The sequence below is a fragment of the Perissodus microlepis genome, chromosome 10, assembly GCF_051167445.1.
Source record: "Perissodus microlepis isolate ML-2025 ecotype Zambia chromosome 10, ASM5116744v1, whole genome shotgun sequence".
NCBI lineage: Eukaryota > Metazoa > Chordata > Actinopteri > Cichliformes > Cichlidae > Perissodus > Perissodus microlepis.
This window is the reverse complement of record NC_140470.1, coordinates 24,733,899-24,756,052: the sequence shown is the minus strand read 5'-3', so window position 1 is coordinate 24,756,052 and position 22,154 is coordinate 24,733,899. Positions and strand designations below refer to the sequence as shown.

General features: G+C 41.0%; 1 protein-coding gene across 1 annotated transcript; it reads left to right on the top strand.

Moving 5' to 3' along the window:
- Positions 1 to 1,943: 1,943 nt before the first annotated feature.
- On the top strand, positions 1,944 to 18,813 carry rabgef1 (RAB guanine nucleotide exchange factor (GEF) 1). The gene is made up of 9 exons (XM_084940786.1): positions 1,944 to 2,074; positions 8,936 to 9,118; positions 9,325 to 9,521; positions 11,138 to 11,301; positions 11,408 to 11,489; positions 11,629 to 11,761; positions 12,245 to 12,336; positions 14,174 to 14,430; positions 16,431 to 18,813. The coding sequence occupies exons 2-9, from the start codon at positions 8,940 to 8,942 to the stop codon at positions 16,839 to 16,841; spliced, it is 1,515 nt and encodes a 504-aa protein (XP_084796912.1). The 5' UTR covers positions 1,944 to 2,074; positions 8,936 to 8,939; the 3' UTR covers positions 16,842 to 18,813.
- Positions 18,814 to 22,154: the final 3,341 nt, after the last annotated feature.

Genomic DNA, 22,154 nt, shown 5'->3' with positions numbered 1-22,154 from the left:
ATCAATCATACCCTTCACTCTCATTGGTAGTCTCTTCAGTCACTTGCCTCAAGGCAGAGAAAAGTTTATCTTTTCTGTAGACAAAGAATAGTTGATTTTTTTTTATGTTGGAATCAATGTGGTTAAAGCATATAAGCCAATAATTTTATTTTGTTATGACATCATCCTGCTGTTCTTTATACCAATATCTCATTAATATTCTTTAATAGATTAGATTACTTAAGTGGATGTCATGCCGTGTTTATCTCACTGTTGTAGTCTGATAAGGCTTTATTTTTCTGTCCATCTGGTCTTGTTTTAGCTTCAGATTGGGTCTCTTTTTCTCTTTTTCAAGACAAATATTTTTAAATTCCTTGTACCTGACTGCTTTGTTTGAAAGTGCTGAAAATGATAAAATGCCTGAGAGCTTTGATAAACTTAAATCTAGCCTACCAGAAGTCAGAAGTGCCAGGTTTATTTAAAGGTCAATAAATAAACGTAATCAAAATCTGAGCTCTTTTGTAATTAGATCGACATTTAGACACAAACACTGATCATTAACCTCGATGTCAATAAACAAGGTTCACTGGGATGAATTTACTGTGCTGCCCTTCGGCAAAGTCTGAGGCTCAAACGAAAGACCATACCAAAGACCACCAAGCTCATTTTTCAGTCCTAGGTTGGTTAATATTTAGCTAACAGCACTTCTTGGCTGGGCCTAGGAAAGTGACATCAGACTCTTACCCATTTGTTTAAGCTCCTCAAGATTCTGTTTATATTTTTCATATACAGAATGAATAGCATACTTTCTCTATACAGTCCGTACATTAAATTTCTCTTCAGTCTTTCCGTTTATAATATTCAAAGTCTTGAGTTTAAAGTTTTTATGGTACTCTGTGCAGTCCAGGACCCAAATGCAGGACTCCAAAGTAAACAAGATAAACAAAAAAAAACAAACCTTTATTAAAGATCAAAGGTAAAAGTCCCAAATACACTTCTCCAGGGCAAAAGCATGACTGTTGAGTAGGGACACACAAGAACAACAAGCAGGGTAAAGTAAGACACTGGCAAGGGGGAATTGAGGGCTATTAATAATCACAGAAAACACTTAAGGTTAATCTGGACGATGAAGCACAGCTGGAGAACAAGGAACAGGTGAAACTAATCAAAGACAATGAGACATTAGAAATAAAATTGAGGACAAAGTGGAAGAGAGATTGTCTGTTATCTCACTTCCCATTTTATTTTGGTATGGGAAGTGAGATAACAGAGGAACAGTATAAGAGCTTTGCATGAAAATGCTGTGGGTTTTCTCCAACTTTGGTGCTGTACATTATGGCCAAACATCTTCACTTGTTTGGCCAAGAAACCCCACGACGTCTAAGAAGTCGTGCGGTTTGCTCAGATGTTATGATGTACTTTTTCGATAGAAGAAGCTTTCTTCCAGACAAATTATACATAACAGTTTCACAAGCATGCAGAGTCTCGTTTCTATGTTGAATTCATATTCTATTCAATTTTATTTTTAGAGCTCCAAATCACAACAACAGTTGCCTTAACGCGCTTTGAGGCAACTGTTGTAAACATGAATGTAAACGGTTTTAGATATGCACCCCAGGGGTCTGCCAAGTTCAAAATGTTTAGTTTCAGATCTGTTGTTAACTTACAAGAACTCGTTATGTGAAGGTTCTGTGCCTTTCTTCTGGGAGGTGTAAATTATAATGAACATGTAAGGACGAGAGAGTCAATGGGTGCGCGAAGTGAGATTCAGTGTCGAAACTGCACATTGTGTATGATCTCAGCCTGTTCATCAATATGACAACAATAACCCATCCTTTAAAATAAGTCCTCCATCTGAAACCGAAGGCGCTCTAACCACAATCCTTGGTTAGGAGAATCTTGTACGTTTCTACTTCCGCTCTGGGTAGTTAAAATGCTTGCGAATAAATGAGATATCGCGTAGCTGCCGGACTTCCGTGTTGTCTGCGTGATGACGTAGTCGTCCGGACCCTCACGGTCTGGTCAGCATACCGGGCACAAACGCATCGGAGGCGGAGGTCTGTTTCCAGCTCCTGGACGGTGAAATCACGAACAGGTGAGTACCTGATCGGCACAGCAGGCACACGGCGTGTTCAAAAAGTAACAAAACAAGTAATATTTTTATTTAGCTGCCTTATTTTCCTGCGACGGCCGTTAAAACACAGCTGGACTGGCTGCTCGATGACCTCCAGACTCCAGAAAAATTGAAAGGGAAACCTGATTGAAAGCTTTAAGGACTTGAAGGAGGGCTAAAACTTGTGATGTGTGTATTTGCGACGGTCTGATCTTGGCTAAATCGACCACCCGTGAGAGATTTGGGTGATACAAAAATACAGGGTAGCGAAACATTTTCATAAGGAGGGTCATTCTTCACTGATTGGACTGCTCGGGAGCTTTAAATCTGCCCTGAAGCTGTAGCTGGAACGTATTGACGTTTTAACAAACCGTCTTTTGGAAGCTGGAACAAAGAAGCAGCTGGGGGGTGTCGGGAGTTGCAAGAGCGTTCATGGCCCTCTTATGGTTGTAATGGACAGGGCAGCTCCCAGGATCACGGCAGTGGGGGCCCCACAGCAAATCAAAATGCTTGATCAGGAGAAAAACAGATGTGGAAACTGCTGCAGCCCTGTGTCCTGCAGAAGAGTTTAAACATTGTTTTGTCTTGAATAAGAAGTCCAGTAAAAGTCACACCCTGCTAATCAGATTTAGCATCAAAATATACTTAAAGAGTTAAAGTACTCATTCTTATTAGTAGGTCAGAATGATTTATTAATTTATGTGTATCACGTACACATACTTGGATTAAGTGTGTCCACTGAGTACAGCGCCTGGGTGGACATGTGTATGAATTGTCACAAAGGTATTAGTAGTAATCTACGGGAAAAATTTTGATTGGAAGAATAAATTAGAGTTTTTAGAGACTCTCAGGTCTCAGCATCAGATAAAGATTGGAGGAGCTGCAGGTTCATTGGGGATCGTGTCTTCTGGGCCTGTCCAATAATCCGGGGATATTGGCAGTTGTTACTATGTTCCTATGGTGTTTGTACTTCCTTAAAGCGCTATAGGATAACTGTGAACTGGAGGAAAACATCACCACCAACAATAATCCAGTGGATGCTTAGACTAATATAGATAATTGAGTACATGACATCATAGGTAACAGTAATTCTGATGTATTTGAATGCTTGCTCAGAGGCCTCGAACACTGCATTTTTCATTAGTTTTAATTTTTATTATTAAAATCTTTGCTTTTACATCTTCTTAGTTTCAGCTAGCTTCTGTGTGAGTTCACGTATTTCACTTTAGTTTTAATTTAGTTTGTAGTAGTTTCTGTATTTGCATCATCTGCTAAACGAAAAAAAAAAAAAACCCAAAGAATTATTTCTTATGCAGAAATAATTCAGGAAACACAGCGATCCCATTATCATTTATTACTGCTGTTCATGCAACATTTATAGAATAATTATGAAGTTAAATTGAGAACTGAAACAAATAAAATTGCTGTAATATGTGCAATATTCTCATTCTCATGTTTTCAGACTGATGTAATTCAATCAGATGTAATAATACTGTTTAAATTATTAAATTCCACTTCCACTTAGTGCTAATTGGCCTGCTGTGCCATTTGACTTAACTGACAGTAATGAAGAAAAGCTAACCTATGAAGACGAGTTTTTAGCAGGTTTAAGATTCCTGATAGAATCTGATAGGCTGAGAAAGGCTGTTCCAAAGTTTATGTGCTACAACCTTAAAAGTGTGATTGCCTATAGATTTAAAATAAGACTGTGGAGCCTCTTAGATTATATGAACTAAGAGGCTCACTGCTGTTATAAGGTCTCAGTAGCACTGATATATATATATATATATATATATATATATATATAACAAACACCCATCTCGCCCCTGCGGGCGGTTTATCCTTCAAGCTCGGGTCCTCTACCAGAGGCCTGGGAGCTTGAGGGTCCTGCGCAGTATCTTAGCTGTTCCTAGGACTGCGCTCTTCTGGACAGAGATCTCCGATGTTGTTCCCGGGATCTGCTGGAGCCACTCGCCTAGCTTGGGAGTCACCGCACCTAGTGCTCCGATTACCACGGGGACCACCGTCACCTTCACCCTCCACATCCTCTCGAGCTCTTCTCTGAGCCCTTGGTATTTCTCCAGCTTCTCGTGTTCCTTCTTCCTGATATTGCTGTCATTCGGAACCGCTACATCAATCACTACGGCCGTCTTCTTCTGTTTGTCTACCACCACTATGTCCGGTTGGTTAGCCACCACCATTTTGTCCGTCTGTATCTGGAAGTCCCACAGGATCTTAGCTCGGTCATTCTCCACCACCCTTGGGGGCATCTCCCATTTTGACCTCGGGACTTCCAGGTTATACTCGGCACAGATGTTCCTGTACACTATGCCGGCCACTTGGTTATGGCGTTCCATGTATGCCTTGCCTGCTAGCATCTTGCACCCTGCTGTTATGTGCTGGATTGTCTCTGGAGCATCTTTACACAGCCTGCACCTGGGGTCTTGCCTGGTGTGATAGACCCCAGCCTCTATGGATCTTGTACTCAGAGCTTGTTCTTGTGCTGCCATGATTAGTGCCTCTGTGCTGGCTTTCAGTCCAGCTTTGTCCAGCCACTGGTAGGATTTCTGGATGTCAGCCACCTCCTCTATCTGCTGGTGGTACATACTGTGCAGGGCCCTGTCCTTCCATGATGGTTCCTCGTCTCCCTCCTCTTTCTTGGGTTTCTGCTGCCTGAGGTATTCACTGAGCACTCGGTCAGTTGGGGCCATCTTCCCAATGTATTCTTGGATGTTTGTTGTCTCATCCTGGACTGTGGTGCTGACACTCACCAGTCCCCGGCCCCCTTCCTTCTGCTTAGCGTACAGCCTCAGGGTGCTGGACTTGGGGTGAAACCCTCCATGCATGGTAAGGAGCTTTCTTGTCTTTATGTCAGTGGCTTCTATCTCCTCCTTTGGCCAGCCTATTACCCCAGCAGGGTACCTGATCACGGGCAGGGCGTAGGTGTTGATGGCCCGGATCTTGTTCTTACCGTTCAGCTGACTCCTCAGGACTTGCCTGACCCTCTGCAGGTACTTGGTGGTTGCAGCCTTTCTAGCGGCCTCTTCATGGTTCCCATTCGCCTGCGGGATCCCCAGGTACTTGTAACTGTCCTCTATGTCTGCAATGTTGCCTTCTGGTAGTTCAATCCCCTCAGTTCTGACTACCTTCCCTCTCTTCGTTACCATTCGACTACACTTCTCCAGTCCGAACGACATTCCAATGTCATTGCTGTATAGCCTGGTAGTGTGGATCAGTGAATCGATGTCTCGTTCACTCTTGGCATACAGCTTGATGTCATCCATGTACAGGAGGTGGCTGACAACTGCTCCGTTCCGTAGCCGGTATCCGTAGCCAGTCTTGTTAATGATCTCACTGAGGGGGTTCAGGCCTATGCAGAACAGCAGTGGGGACAGAGCATCTCCTTGGTAGATCCCGCACTTGATGGTGACTTGTGCTATGGGCTTGGAGTTGGCCTCTAGTGTTGTACGCCACATCCCCATTGAGTTCCTGATGAAGGCTCTTAGGGTCCTGTTGATCTTGTACAATTCTAAGCATTCCAGGATCCAGCTGTGGGGCACTGAGTCATAGGCCTTCTTGTAATCAATCCAGGCAGTGCACAGGTTGGTCAGTCTGGTCTTGCAGTCTCGGCTGACTGTTCTGTCTACCAGTAGCTGGTGTTTTGCACCTCTGGTATTCTGGATAGAGTAGTGGTTAGACTACACGCCTTTGGAGCAGAGGATCGCAAGTTCGATTCCTGCCTGGGGTGTCTGTATCCAGTAAGGGTCCTAAGGCTAGACCCCCTATGCTAAGCGAGCCTACCGCAGACATGAGCGAGACAGATAAATATGAAGGCATGCCGGCTCGGACGTCGCCCGGATCAACAAGGTCCGCGTCAGGTGTTGAGGAACCAGGGCACCCTGACGACAAGTGGGCTACTGGAACAAGAAGGCATCGGTGGAGACGAAAGAGACGAAAACAGGGCGTTGTTGGAATGCTACTACACAAGTAACCCTGGCGGAAGGGGCTACATGAATAGGATGAGGGACCTATGGATTCTTCGATACCCAACATCCACAATGACGGCGAAACAACTAGTAGCTCAGTGTTCCAACATTGAGCTAGAGATTGACGAGGTACAATATCATCACCCCCACCCGAGATTGGGTACATAGCCCCAAGTGCGATAGGAAGGAGAAGGATCGTTGAGTGCGAGAGGAACTGACCTGAGAAATAGGTTCATGGCCAAGCTTGAAACCTGGATCCCCCGTAGCCGGTTACCAAGATTACGTGAAGTACCCTCAGAAGGTCTGCTAGATGATGTTAATGCAGCACTACGGACGATACCTACAACCACGATATATATATATATATATATATATATAGCACCGCCTAGTTTAGTAGATAATGTCAAAAAAGCAACAGAACAAAAGTCAGTTGGTTTAAAAAAAAAAAAAGAATGAATAGATATTCCACTACAATAGATTCCTACGTAGCAAACAAAACAGCCTGCTTTGATGAGTGTTTTTCCACTTTGCTGCATATTGTCATTTGCAGCCATCTTTTGCCCGCAGTGTTGTGTTCCCTGCATTTTGGGAGCTCATGATTCTTACTGATTCTGAGAACCTGTCATTAGAGCCTTGCATTTTAGGTTCACCTTTGGAGTGGGTCGTCTGTATATCTATGCTCTAGGTCAGTGTTTCCCAACCTTTTGGAGCCACAGAACATATTTCACATTAGAAAATACACACGGCACACCACCAAACAATAATATCACAAAAAGCATATTGATCATTCCCCCCCCCCCCCCCCCCCTCCGCACATCAGGTATAGCGAAATTGACTCGGTTTGTCCCCAGTATACCTTTTTGTTTTCTTTTGACCGCTACTCATGCTAGGGCCTTCATCTGGGTCGGAATTTTTCCAGGACCCAGTTCAGATTGACTACTTTTTCTTTTCAAATATTTATCTATTGCTATTACACGCTGTGCTGTCTCACTCACAGCATGACTATTATGTAATTTCTTCTTCGTCTTCTTCAGTTGTGCTTCCCTCTAGTCGAAGACAGTGTAATTGTTCTGCCCATTACTCACGCCGGTCGCTTAGAGTACTAAACAGCACACCTGATCATTTCTCATGGCACACCTATGTGCTGCAGCACAGTGGTTGGGAAACACTGCTCCAGGTAGTACTTAATTTACTGCTTGTAGAGTTGTTGCTTTAATTTAGTTACTTGTATCTAGAAGTTTAAATGTGTTTTTTATTTTCTGATGTGCTCTTTGGGCTGTTTATGGTTTGAGCTACGCTGTATTCTTACATCTGTTTTAGACTCGTTAGCTTTAGTTACCTGTGACTGAGGGTTGTATTCAGTTAGTTCCCATTTTGTGTTTTCATTCACTTCCTCCTTCTCTCGTCTGTTTGTCTTTTGACTTTAGGCGTTCCCCTGCCTTCCTCTTTCTTCGTTCATGTCAAGTTAATCTTATTTCAGTTTTATTCTCAGTTTTCCTTTGTTGTGTCGTCTGTGTAGCTTTTTGTATTTCTAGTGATTTCTGGCTTTCCTCCTTGTGTATTCTCGCATTTTGGACTTTATAATTCTCTATTCTCTCGCTGCATTAGATGCTGACTTTATGTTTGTTTTTCACCTGCTGCTCTTGGAGCTGTAAAACTATGAATAGGACATGCAAATCTTCATACTGGGGAGCAGGTAACTCTTAGATTATAGTTAGAGGTAATAAACAAGTGAAACTGGCTTTGTGTTCTACAGCGTCACAGACCACAGTTTCTTTTGAACAATGCCATGAATTACAGGCAGGGTAGGGTTTATCTGCTCTCAGGATCGCAGGTCCTAAAAGTGAAAATCAATTTTAGACTGATTCCCATCAAGGTGACATGCAGAATATTTACTTTAATTATTCTGATACATACTAACTCAGGCACCAACGCCAACCCCATTATGGTTGCCTGCTGCTTAGTGCGAATGTACATTGACTATCTAAACAACAAGCAGAAATGTGTACATGCTGACATTTGACACATTGATAGTCACTCAGATCCATCATGGAAGTTGTTACAGTGGTAAATGTGGTATGTGTCACACCTCTTGAGTAGCTAATCCCCACTTAAAGTCTCGGTTATAGAAAATCTTTATAAAGCACGGTCTGAAACCACACTGCAGTGAAAAAATTATTAGCATTCATCCAAGTCAAGGCTTTTATTCTCTGTATCATGAATAATAATACTGTTAGATAAGACGAGTTTGAGACACAGATTGCAGGTCATGCTGGCTGTTAGAAGAGCTGCAGGTTTAAGGCACTCTGCCATAGGGTTCAGGTCCATCTTTTATATACAGTCTATGGTTAATTGCATAAGCAAATACTAATCAAACAGAAAATTAAAAAGAATGATAGAAGTCATTGTATATGGGTAAAAATAGAAACTGTAAACTATCAAAAATTCACCAGAGGGTGCTAAAATAACTTTTCATCCTTTGATTTCTCTCAACTTTCCTGTGATGGACTAAGATACAGGAAAAGGTGGAAGAAATCATGGATGCTGGGAAGTAAGGAGAGGAGAAAGACAAAGTGAAACTGAGTTACGAAGAGTCTGTATTAAGACTGTTTTTATTTTAGTCTGTGTCTGAGTGTTACGGAAGAACTCGATAATTGGAGCGTTCCCTTTTTATTGCAGAGTTTTATTAGTGTAGCGCTGCTGGACTGGCATGTTATTCCTGCCTTAACTGTGTGTGTAAACTGTTTAATAATCTGAGCTGCATAAGCAGGCAGCAGCAGGGAGATGGGTCTGACCAGCAGCGCATACAAACACACTAATAAATCAGATGATGAATTTTTCATCCCGTGTCGTCCAGCATTATGAGTCAGCGGACGGAGCGACGGGGGATACACGTGGACCAATCAGACCTGCTGTGCAAAAAAGGATGCGGTTACTATGGCAACGCAGCCTGGCAGGGCCTGTGCTCAAAGTGCTGGAGGGAGGAATACCAGCGGGTACGGCAGAAACAGATCCAGGATGACTGGGCACTGGCAGAAAAGTAAGACCTTTAGCAGTCCTCAAACATCTCCAGAGGAAAGCAAAGTGTGAGAGAGGCTAAAAGCAGAAACACAGAACATTGTGCTAAATAGCTCCATTAATGAATGAACCACTTTATAAATCACCAGGTGCATTCGTTTGAAAAGAAACAGACATGCTCATTGCAAGCTTATTGTTTCCCCTCTAATCAACTTTGCTTGGTTCCAGGCTGCAACGAGAGGAGGAGGCAGCGTATGCCAGCAGTCACGGCGTGCAGACTCAGTCCACAACGCCCCCACAGCCCGGACATGCCTCGCTGGGTCCCTTCTCCAAGTTTGAGGAGAAGAAAACCAATGAAAAGACTCGGAAAGTGACCACCGTCAAGAAGTTCTTCAGCCCTTCATCACGAACTGCTTCTAAAAAAGGTATCACATTCATTAACATCAATGTGTGTGCACTTGGGGTGCTTTGTGAGTGTTTTGTTGATCAACTCGCAGCTGCATGCTTTAGCCTGAAATAGTCAGGGGTTGGGATTAGGTGTATATTGGTGTTAGTGTCTTACCACGTCCATGCCAATAATAAGCAACTGCAGGAGGTTGTAAAATTTTTTTAAGGTGGAAGGTTGTGGTGATAACAGCTCTGCAAATGAGGATGGTTACTGATGACAAGTCATCAGTTAAAAGCAGGAATATGAAAAACTGGTGGTTTAATATACAGCTGGAGGTCCCAAGAGAAATGAAGACTTCGGGAAGCACATGCTGACTTTAGAAAGTGGTTTCTGTCCTAAGAACAACATCTATATTCTTCCCTTGTCATCAGAGCACCCAGCTGCTTGCCACATTAAAAATGGCTTAGTTTGCTTAAAGTTTAGTTTGCTTTGGCTGCCAAAGCTGAGGAGAATTGCTGTTTTTCTCAGTCCATTCAGTTAAAAGAACCTGAAAGTAATATTTAAATGTTTATAGCTTTCCTTTCTTTTTTAAATCTTAAGGTTGAAACAGATGTTGTTGTTCTAGGGGTATCATGCAGTTGTTGGTCAACAACTGAAGTTCAAACCAGGCATCAGAAGGATGAAGAAAGGTGATTTAAAAGATTTTAAACGTGGGATGGTTGTTGGTACTAGATGAGCCAGTATTTCAGACCCTGCTGATCTGCTGGAAGCATCTCTGGGGTTTAACAAATATAGTTTGAAAAAGAGAAAATCCTGCAGGAAGTCAGAGGAGAATGGCCAGAGTGCTTTGAGCTGATAAGAAGGCAACAGTCACTCAAATAGTTATTGTAGAAGAGGATGTCTGAGCTCACAGCATGTGGAGCCTTGAAGCAGATAGGCTGCAGCAGCAGCAGAAGACCACCCTGACTGCCATTTCTCTCAGCTAAAAGCAGTAAGCTGAGGCTACAAATCACATAGGTTAACCAAAATTTTAAAAATAGTAGATTGGAAAAATGTTATCTGGTCTGTGAGTCTTGATTTCTGCTGTGGCATGTGGTAAGGTCAGAATTCAGTGTAAACAACATGAAAGCATGAACCACCCAGCCCTGTATCAGTGGTTCAGGATGTGTCCGGTGTCCAGGATATGTTCTTGGCACACTTTTCTCCTTAGTACCAACTGTGCATTATCTAAAGCCCACAGCCTAGCTGAGTATTGTTGCCAATTACTTCCATCCATTCATAGTCTAATCTGTTGGTAGCAAGGTGTACTTAATATAGTGTTCAGTGAATGGACATTACAAGTGTCCTGATTTCCTCTGATGGTGTGTGTGTGTGGGGGGGGGAGCGATTCCTTCATCCACACTTGATGTTGCACAGCATTTGTAATAACTTGTGACAAATGACAAAAACATTTTTTGGTGTTTTGCTGTGAAATTTAAAAATTTTGAGGTAATTCTTGCAATTATTTAGTGGCATGACAGCTGTGTAGGGAGTTATGTGTCCTATGATGAGAGTAAGTAATACATGTTTATCTGAAGTACCTACACATATACACCTATTGGGGGGAGAATTATTTTTTTTTATTTTAAACGTGATTTTTTTTTTCCTAACTAGAAACCCAAGAAGGTAAAACCAGTCCGTCCATCAGCCGCCACGCAAGCTTCGATACGGACCAAGTGTCCAAAGACTTTGTGGACTTCCTGAAAAACCTCCAGAAGCCCGGCCGGGAGATCCACAAGCAGTGCCGAGTCTTCCTCGTGAACATGTCAAGCAAGAAGGTGCGACGTACTCTGACACTCAGTGACTTAACGACACCAGTCGTTTACTTTTGAATGTTTCCATGACTTTCCACGCGAAGAACCTTCTAAGGTCTTTTGTCAACAGGACCTGGGTGCCGATGAGCTGTCAGAGTGCGTTCAAGATTTCTACCAGAATTTGGCCGACCGCCTGATGACTCACTTTAAAGGTAGGATTGCAGACGTTGCAACTTTACCTCAAGTATTTACAACAATCATTAAGACGTTCTCAACGCAAACAGTCTGAGAAGCCACTAGGTGGCAGCACAAGCAGTATTTTATATGCTCTAATGTGCCTTTGTTCACCAGGCTCCTCTGAGTCTGTGGAGCAGGTGATGGACCAAGTGGAAAAGTACATCATGACTCGTCTGTACAAGAGCGTTTTCTGTCCAGAAACCACTGATGACGAGAGGAAGGACTTGGCCACACAGAACAGGATAAGGTGGTTCTTCCTGGACTGAACAACTCAGCACAGCCTGATGTTTTAAGAATATAATATTTTATGTCATATTGTCATTTTTGTGGATTTTCCTGGCTTTGGCGTTAGATTTTGTGCAAACATGGGGTTTTTATGTGTAAGCTGTGTGTGTGCTTGGTGAATAGAAAGCCTCAGTGCACAGCGCTCGCCTTTAATCTTCATCCGCCTGTGAAAACTTCAGACTGAATGCTTTCTGAGTCTGTGCAGTTGATTACACAATAGCCATTTTTAGCTGTGTTTTTCTTACATTTGGAAGCACAGTGGCAGCTGCTGACTGCACGTGTCTGATGTGTTTGTCACCCTGGAGCGAAGTGACTGTAACAAATGTGTATGGTTACATCATATGCAGACACACAAAATACAAAAAATAAGGGTGTCAGGCTTACGTGAATGAACACAATGTTTGTATGCCTTTTTTTTCTCTGATTCTGATTCTCTGTGTTGCAGGGCTTTGCACTGGGTGACCATCCAGATGCTCTGTGTGTCCATGGATGAAGAAATCCCGGAAGTCTCTGAGAATGTGGTGAAAGCGATAACAGGTCAGCGAGCGCTCAGACGCGCTGTTTGATTGCGCTTGATCCTAGCGGTGCTTTCGCTTTGCAGTTTTGTCGTGAACTTCACAGAGACCAAAATCTGAGTTAAAAAAGAGTGAATGTTTTACCCCATCAGATAAATGATTGCTCATGGGTATCACTGCTGTCCTCGCTTGTTTCTGCCACACACACACACACACACACACACACACACACACACACACACACACACTGTTTTAATGTCCACATTAAAACAGTTTTGGGGAGTTAAAAATCCAAGTAAAATTGTACAGAAAATGGTTACAAACCACAGAGTCACTGGGTGCTGGAATTCACGTGGGCATCTGTCACCCACCTGGTACATGTTGTTGGAAACCTAGAAATGACTCCCAACCCTTTAAAGACAGTGGCCTACCACAGAAAGATAGTATACCCCGCCATTCTGCAGAAAAATATTGAGGAACAGCTCGAGAAACACAATGAAGAGCTTCCAAGCTCCCAGAATTGCAATCCATCCATCTCCAGACGCGAAATGTATAAATCCACCTGAATATGGGCCATCTCTCCTGTAGGGATCCGTTGCAGTCAAAGGCAAAGGCCTTGGTGGTCTGAAACCCTGTTACTGAAAGTGATTGAAAATGTGAATTAGAACCCCAAACTAAAAACTGCAGTTCTTCTGATGGCCACTTGAGGCTGGCTCCAAAAGTGACTCTGTCCTCATAGACTCCCATGTTAAAATCTTAAAAGTTAACAGCATTAAAAACCATATTTACAGCCACCTATAAAACATGGCTTTGACCTCTGTGAATTATAGGTAGAGTGGTTTGAAGGTCGGGGGTTCAAATCCACTGAATGGCTATCCTGAGGTACCCCTGAGCAAGGTACCGTCCCTACACACTGCTCCCTCGGTGCTGGATTGGCTGCCCACTGCTTCGCTAGAGTGAATGGGTTAAATGCAGAGAGTAATTTCTATACAGGGATAAATAAAGTATACATTATATTACAAAATTATGTCAGAAAATGTAGTTTATTGAACATTTTAACCATTTCTGTTGTTTGAACTCCAAATAAACAACATTTTGTCCCGCTCAGTGCATCCACACACATCTAGAAGGGCGATGGGGTCAGTGAAACTTGCCCCCTTTAATGACGCTGGCAACCTTTCCATCTTGGGCCTGAGGCAATAATGCTGTGTGCATTGCAATTGATTGGCTGTTCTTGTAAACCTAGTGAGTTTTTATCTGAAGTTTAATCATTTACTAAAGTTCAATAATCCAAAGAACCTAGACAGTTTCACACAGTTAAGTTAAGCCTATCAGCCACTGCCTATCTACAGGGTCCTATCCCAACGGATATGAGCCACAGGACACCTCCTGATGGTTTTTGTAGCCCAGAGGGGACATAGGCTCTTTTAGGCAGGTGTTCTTGATATTGTGGAAAAAGAGTGTATATCTGCTCTTTGTTCTATGTTCTCCTTTGAGAAATAAGCAGCCTTTTGTCTGCCTTTGAAGAGGTTTTTCTTGTCTTTGTAGTCTTTAAAACTGAGCTGTATGGCTTTCAAACAGTTGCTCCATCCATCCTTCATGTGTAGAAATGAGCTTAACTTGCTAATGGATTTGATCTGGCAGCGCCGTGCAACGTCTGGTGCTGCAGATGGTGAAGACAGACGCTCTGCTGTGAATATATAATGTTCTTTAAGTGCCAGGATGGAAATAAGTCATTTGTAAATCATCCTTATATATATTTTACCTCCAGAGCAGAACAAATAAGTTTTACTTAATAAACGTATGACCTGATTAGCTCTTTGTTTCAGCCTTCATGAGCGAATCTTGATCTGTTCCAGATATCATTGAGATGGATTCGAAGAGGGTTCCTCGGGACAAACTGGCCTGCATCACACGCTGCAGTAAACACATCTTCAGCGCTATTAGGATCACCAAGAACGAGCCGGCGTCCGCCGACGACTTTCTCCCCGCGCTCATTTACATCGTGTTGAAGGCTAATCCTCCACGACTTCAGTCCAACATCCAGTACATCACCCGATTCTGCAACCCCAGCAGGCTGATGACCGGAGAGGATGGATACTACTTCACCAACCTGGTCTGTTTTTCTTTCTTCTTGTCCTACTTCAAAGCCTGTTCGAGCTGGTGACCTGGGGTCCAATGAGGGTTTTCTCTCCAGTAGTTTAACATGTCTGTAATAGTGTTTCTCCTGCCTCACCAACAGATTTTGAGGGGTGATTGTTCATGAGAGCACAATGACGTCATGCACGAGAAAGGCAATGAGTCTGAGCTGCTTTACTTGAAAGAATTCAGTGCATTGAGTAAATAAACCCAAACTAACAAAAAATGCACAGAGAAAAAAAAGTGTAGTTGTAGTGTCGGTAATTTCCTTCCAGGATTCATTACAAGGAATTGATTTGTGTTGTTTTACCTAAGAAGTGTGTTTGCTTCAGGTGGCAGAAAAGCTGATTTAATGTGTTTTTGTATACTTAAGCTAAATTGGCATACATTATGCATGAACATTTTTTGGTCAAAGCTTCTAAACTGTGACAAATTTCTGCTTCTTCCTGTTGGATTTTATTGTGAATGGATTAATTATTTATTTGTAGTTTTTACTTGAGTCTCTGAAAGTTAAATTTGGAGGATTCTGTGAGATTTTACAGTAAAAATTGATGAATCCAGATAATGAAAAGTGAAATAAGTTTTGTGTTATAATTGTAAAATCAGAGTAAAGATTTCAGTGGTTATTTAGCAGCCAACACATGTTAACAAACATCAATACACCAAACCTAGCAAACCTGCTAATTTACATAACATAAGACCACTGTTCAAGATGTGCCTTAAATGCTGGGAATGTGGAGCGCCTCTTTATTGTCTTTGCTGAGCTATTCGTGCACTTAGTTCCCTTTACTGACGGCACAGTTTGTCCAAATGTAATTAAACCCCTTAATGAATAATATCCAAATATATGTGGGTGTATGGAGTATTTAATGAGTGTTATGTCATAGACAAATACATTTTTCAGATTTGGAGGGCTTATACGTCTCTGTCTGCTTTTTTTTTTTTCTTTTAAAGAAACAAGCATTATATAAGGTTATTTCTTATCTGCCAGTTTTAGAGGCACTGATAGGTGCAATCGCATGGCCTTCAGACAGAGCCACACAAGCTCTTCCTCGCTAAGCTAAGCAGAACAAGATACACACTCAAAGGCCACTTTATTAGTTATACTTTGCTAGGATCCCATTCTTGCATCTTCACGGCATAGTAGGAACAATCCAAGTGTTACAGCAGAAACCGAGACTCATCAGACCAGGCAACATTTTTCCAATCTTCTGTTGTCCAATTTTGGTGATCCTGTGTGAATTGTAGCCTCAGTTTTCTATTCTTAGCTGATAGGAGCGACACCCGGTGTGGTCTTCTGCTGCAGTAGCCCATCTGCTTCAAGGTGTGATGTGCTGTAAATTTAAAGATGCTCTTCTGCACATCTTGGTTGTAATGAGTAGTTATTTATGTTATTGTTGCCTTCCTAACAGCTCAAAGGAGTTTGGTCATTCTCCTCTGACCTCTGGCTTCCTCATTTTCTCCCAGAGAACTGACCGCTTTCTTTGGCTGTGTGGGGAAAAGCCCAGCAGATAATCTGTTACTGAAATATTTGGGCAAACGACCATGCCATGTTCAGTTTCTCTTATGTCATGTTTTGTCCTTATTATGATGCTTGGTAGGTCGACTACATGCCTAAATGCACTGAGTTGATACCATGTGATTGGACGATTATATATTTGCATTAACGAGTGGTTGAACAGGTGTATCTGATATAGTAGCCGGTGAGTATATTTCCGAGTTGGTTTAATTTTCACATGTGCTTATACCTGCATCCTAACAGGCTTTCAATGAGGCCTGCAGAGACGTTTATGTGACTCTTTAGAGAAGCATAATTGTCACGTCATGGCACTCTGTTTCCCAAAATGTTGGACTAACCCTTGTAACATAAGGCCATCTGGCTCTCTATGACTCCGTTTGACGTGCTGTCAGAAAATCATCCATGATTTCAGTTGGTTTTCTTTCTTTTTTTTTAATTAATTAATTTTTATTTTTTAGTGCTGTGCAGCTGCCTTCATCGAGAAGTTGGACGCTCAGTCTCTCAATCTTTCCCCGGAGGAGTTTGAGCGTTACATGTCGGGCCAAGCTTCGCCAAGATGCAGCAGCGCAGAGGGCGAGTGGCCCCACACCGGTCCAGGAGCTGGCGTGGCTGCCACCAACCCTGTCCTGGCCCAGCTCAACCACAATCTGGAGCAGCTGTCGACCATCAGCAGCCGGCAGGAGAAGGTGATGGAGGCCGCTCAGAGCCTCCAGGCTGACCTGCTCTCCTGGACCGAGAGCATCCAGCGGGAGGTGAACGACATCCTGGAAAAATATCCGCTGACCTGCACAGTTTCTGCCATTGATGCCAACAACATAGACAACGACAACCTGCCGCCGCCGCTGACCCCCCAGGTGTTCGCAGGGTAGTAAAGTCAGTAAAGGGAGAAGAAGCATTTCACATGCCATGAAGGTACTTTACTTTGAAAATGGGAGTTTCCCAGTAGCCTCTGCACCTTAAATTTAAAGTGAAGTCATTTCAGTCAGAAAAAGGAAGAGAGAGGGGTGAGCTACAGGGAGAAGCTGCTTTTATTTGATTATTATTATTATTATTATTATAACTGTAACTATAAAAACACACTCCACGTACAATTGTTAACAAGGGATGCACGAGCTATGGAACATTTCTTTTTGTATAAGTTTGTTGTATTTTGGGGCATTTTACATGGAAGTTTATGCTGACAGTCTCCATTTATGAGACTGCCTCATGTGGCCATTTATGGAACTGCAGGAACTGTATTTGGCAGCTCAGTTTTGGCTTTTAGCCGTCGAGGTTTCTGCAGTTATGTTGCACAGTTCACTTTTATTCAACACCAAATGGACAAAACAAAAAAAACAAAACAAAGAAAAATCACATAAATTTGAAACAAAAAAGTAGGTTCAACAAAAAAGGTGTGGTCAATGGTCATTTTAGAAGAAAATAGGAACTTTATTAGGAAAAAAAACCTTGTAAAGTGGTGAGAAAAAACAGGCAAGTTTGCATTAAAAAAGTTATGAGGAAAAAAATGGCTAATTTCTCAGAAATAAATGGTCAAATTACAAGGAAAAAATTTGCCAATAAAAAAACAGAATTTTTTTTAAAGAGTTTTAAGAAAGAAATTCATGAGAAAAACTGGACAAGTTTGCAAGGAAAAAAATAGCAAATTTGCTGTAAAAATGTTTATGAAAAATAACAGGTAATTATGTAACCAAAAACAAACAAATTTATGAGAAAGAAATGGCAAAAATATAGCACATATTAAACTCACCAGCTGCTGTTACAGGCAGATGATGCTAACAGGCTGGAGAAGAGAATACTCGTGTTAGTACTAAATGATGATATGATATGAAATAAACGTACCTAAATTTACGTAACAATTAAAATAGATTTTAAGTGCGCAAATACAACAACCAGCTTCAGATGACTATCGCTTATTGTCAGCTGTGATTTCGATTTTGCTCTTATTAATGACAAAATAAGCTCCTAAATGATAAGCTTGTTTGCCCACATTTCTTTACATGTTCACTCTTTATTTCACTAAAAAGCGATCCCGCAAAAGAAATAAATTAAAAAGCAGACTACTGTAGTTAAACCTGTGTGTGTGTGTGTGTGTGTGTGTGTGTGCGTGCAATTACGGTTTCCCTGTAACACCTTCAGCTGCCATTGTTATCTGCCACAGTTTTGAATTTTTGTTGGCGTGGAAGTTTAAACATCTGCAGGCCTGCAGATCGATGTTTTAGTCTGAGGACAGTTTCACGTTTGTCATTTTGTGGAGAAAAGAAATTCAGGTCTTACACATTTCTAACACAGAACCGCTTACAATTATCCTGCAAGCATGAATTTACCCTGAATACACACTTCAGGTTTTGTGTAATTTATGTTTCAATATTGTACTGTGTGGGGGTTTTTTATTTGTTTTTAAAGATTTACAGTGTTTGTCTGGCTTTCTGCACCACATACCGGCCTCAGTAACAAACCATTGCAAAAATACGCATGTTACATGATAAAAATACTATTACTAATGTATTTTAGATATTTTTTTTTTTTTAAATCTCATTTTGTGTACTGTATATTGTTAAAACAGTCCAGTGTCTGCCACTTTAAACCACTCCTGGTCCTGTTTCTGTGTTTATTTATTGACCGAGGATCTTTTAAGTACTGTCAAATTCAATAACATTGCTAGTCGCTGAAATAAAAGCAAAGGGATCGTATAAAAGCCTATAAAATGTGTGATTACTGTAAATTTACTCCGCTGCAAAAAGCATCTCCATTTGCCACGTGTGGCTTGTTTAATCCTCAGTAGCAACCGCTTGATCTTGAAAAGGTTTTTGCTGTACATTTCTTTTTCTCTGTGCCACAGAGCTCTAATATCGGAGCGACATGTTCAGGCAGTAGCAGCAGCGCCAAATGTGTATTAATCCACAGCTGAAACTAGTCCCATGCGATTTCACTATTCACTCTAAGCTACAGTTCCCAGCTATTTCATATAAATTTTATATGTTTGTGATTTTAAAAAATTGATTTATGCCTTAAGATGTAACTGAAATATTGAGTGTGTATGAAAAATAATGAAATCTGTTGAATTGAAATGGAAAAACAATGTGTGATGAGCCAGACTTGTGAAGTAAATCTGCTACTTTAACTTTAACTAATACTTAACTAAAGTTTTAAGTAAATTAAAGTGAAATCTTCAGATGAATCACATATGAAAAAATTAACACAGTTAATAAATATTGGAGTGATGGATGATGTTATTTTTGTTTTTGTTTTTGTTTTGTTTTCTGAGTGGAATAAAGAAAACAAAAAAAATGTTTTGGTCTTGTTCCTTATTCCAGGGTTGTCAAACATATGGCCCAGGGACCATGACAGGCCCACCAAAGGGTCCAGTACGGCCCACTGGGTGACTTTGAAAAAAAACAAATTTAATCGGTGAGGGAATTTTGACTTTTAATGTTATTTGTTGTAAATAATAGGACATAAAAACAGAGCTGAAATTGTTAATGAATTCTGAGCCAGAGGTTTAAATCATTGTTAGTTTTACAGCCACCATACTGACAAAGACCTCACCGATGGCGTGTACACAAAAATGTTAAAAGCATTAACCCTGTCAAGACTGAACCATTAAATGATTACAAACAGTAATCATTTAATGGTTAAATCTGGAGTGTTTATTGAACAATTTGGCAATTTAAAAACAAAAGAAACATCAATTTAAAATTTTATCATTTTGGCCAAATCCAGCTATTTTTGTGCAGTTTCAGATTTATCAGCAATTTCCTTTACAGAGGTCTCATGTATCAGAGATCAGGGTTTAAGTTTTTGTTCCTAGTATTAGCAATGCATAAAATAACAATGCTGGACACAGTTCTGCTCAATAGTAATTTTATGTCTTCATGGGTGCAGCCCTCCACAACAGTCTCTGTTTCTGTGGCCTCTGCTAGATGAACCATTAAACGCCAGAAAATTCACACAGTAAAAAAACAAATAAAATTCTCTTTTAATTATGGGTCATACTGCAGGTAACGAGCTGCCAGTGTCAGTATGTGTGGTTAAAAAAACAGGCTGTCCATCATCAGGTAAAGGGAAAAACTTCACACACAAAAAAGGTTATTAGGAAAAAAACAACAATGATTTTAACACACCAGGCTTCATCTAGTCTGTGAACAGGAGCAGAAATACACTGTACACCTCCTTATCTGCTCCTTAATGCAAATATCTAATTAGCCAATCACACGTAAGCAACTCAGTGCTTTTTTGTAGTCATGGTGAGAATTAGAGCTGCAGTAAACAGAAACTAAACGGTTAATTTAACCATGAAATAAGAACCTAAAATATGATTTCAAAGTAAAATTACATTTCTCATTATTTTTACTTTAATATTCCAAAATCAAAAGCGTTTACCTAAATTACCTAAATGTACATCTACAAATTATTTTACCGTCTCGGGACAGTCGAATCTTATGTTTTGTTGCCAGTTTGTGGTCAAAGTCAGCTTTTCCACATGTGCAAGTGAACAGATGTATGTCAAAAGAAGGAAAAGTTTTTTTGTACGTTTTTTGTTTTTTAGAACACCTTCCAGTGATGTTTACCTTCTCTCTCCTTCGCTGCAGAGAAAATGTTCAGTAGGGTTTAAATCTGGAGCCTGAAGTGGACACTTTATTTAAGACTGAGGCTGATAAAAGCTTTGGTTGCACCTCGGTGTGGCTGGGGGGTGGGTGTCACTGTCTTGTTGCAGGATGAAGGTCCTGCCAAAATAATCTTTACACTTCTAAACAACACCTGCTGCTCCCACCCTGCTGTCATCTGTTCCTCTGTCAGTGAGAATGAATTATCCGAGTCTGTCGAGGATGACGGTTTTTGCTGCTGTGTGCTTCGCTGAGGAGCGGGAAGGATTTGAGTCAAGGGCACTTTGTGGTTTTCTTCACACTGTTGGCTTTCCCTGACTTTGGCAAAGGTTGTATTTATGCTCTCATCTGTCTCATAACTTTGCTTCAAGGCCAATTTTGGGTGCACAACACAAGCTTTTTCATTATAAAATCTCCATGTCACTGTCACACTTGTTTTGTGGTTATTCTTCAAAGCTTGGAGGATACAGTTTATTTTGAAGTCCATCACTAGTTTCTTTTCTGTTTTCTGAACTTGATGTCAATCCTTTACTTTTTGTTTCCTCTTCTTACAGATAAGTTGTTTTTCTGTCATGTTCAGCTCTTTGGTCTTCGTGCAGCCTTCTGGCTCCAACTGATGCAAGATGAAAAGATGTGAAATAATGAAATGAAGGCTGGACGCCCACTGCTCTCACCTGCTGTGAAAAACTGTTTCAAAAGGAAACACCTGGGCAGCGAGTTACACCTGCCACTGTGTTGCTTGCTAACTTTTGCACAAAAGACTCCAGCCTCTACTTTTGCCAGTTTGATCTCAGATTTAAAAGCCTGAAAGTACTAAAATCAACTAATTTTGATGTACTGTTTACACACTTTTGAAGTGCTGTGACGGGGACATTCATATTTCATCTTCTGTCAAGTTACAAACTAACAAAGATTAACCAAGAAAATAAATGAAGATGATCGTTACTTATGTTGATACCTCACTTTTGTTTGTGCTAAGCATTAGATTATCATAGTAAATTAATAAGAGCTTTATTTTTTGGATACATATTTATGAGATAAAAAGGACACATGTTACAATGATGCAGGCTTTAGTTGTGGGTTAACAAACTCACACTGAAACTTGTCCACCTATGTGGGTGTGCAAAAAAGCAGTCTGTGGACTGATGTGCTACATTGATGGACACTTGCGATGTCAACCAGTGGTTTGTGGAAGACTTCACCATTTTGTTTGTAACCACATGCGTTTTGGGAGGACAGAGTCACAAAAGTGACGTGGATCTGATTGGCGAGGACCCATGTTTGCTTTTTATATGGTAGTCTATAAAGTTGCTGTTTGATTTTAATTCATAAGAAACAAAAACATTTTATGAGTTAAAGTGGTCCCATTCTAAAAATAACCCGCGATAGGTGAAATTTGCGAAGTAGCCAGCTTTATTTTTTACAATTATTATAGATGTTTTAAGGCCTCACTGCACACTTTATACACTTTTCTCAGACAGACATGAAAATTTTCACACTTTTCTCTCCTGTTTAAACACTCTCAAAGTTCAACCCTTCGTAGAAACGTAAGTCCAGTGTTATAGAATGAAAGATGTT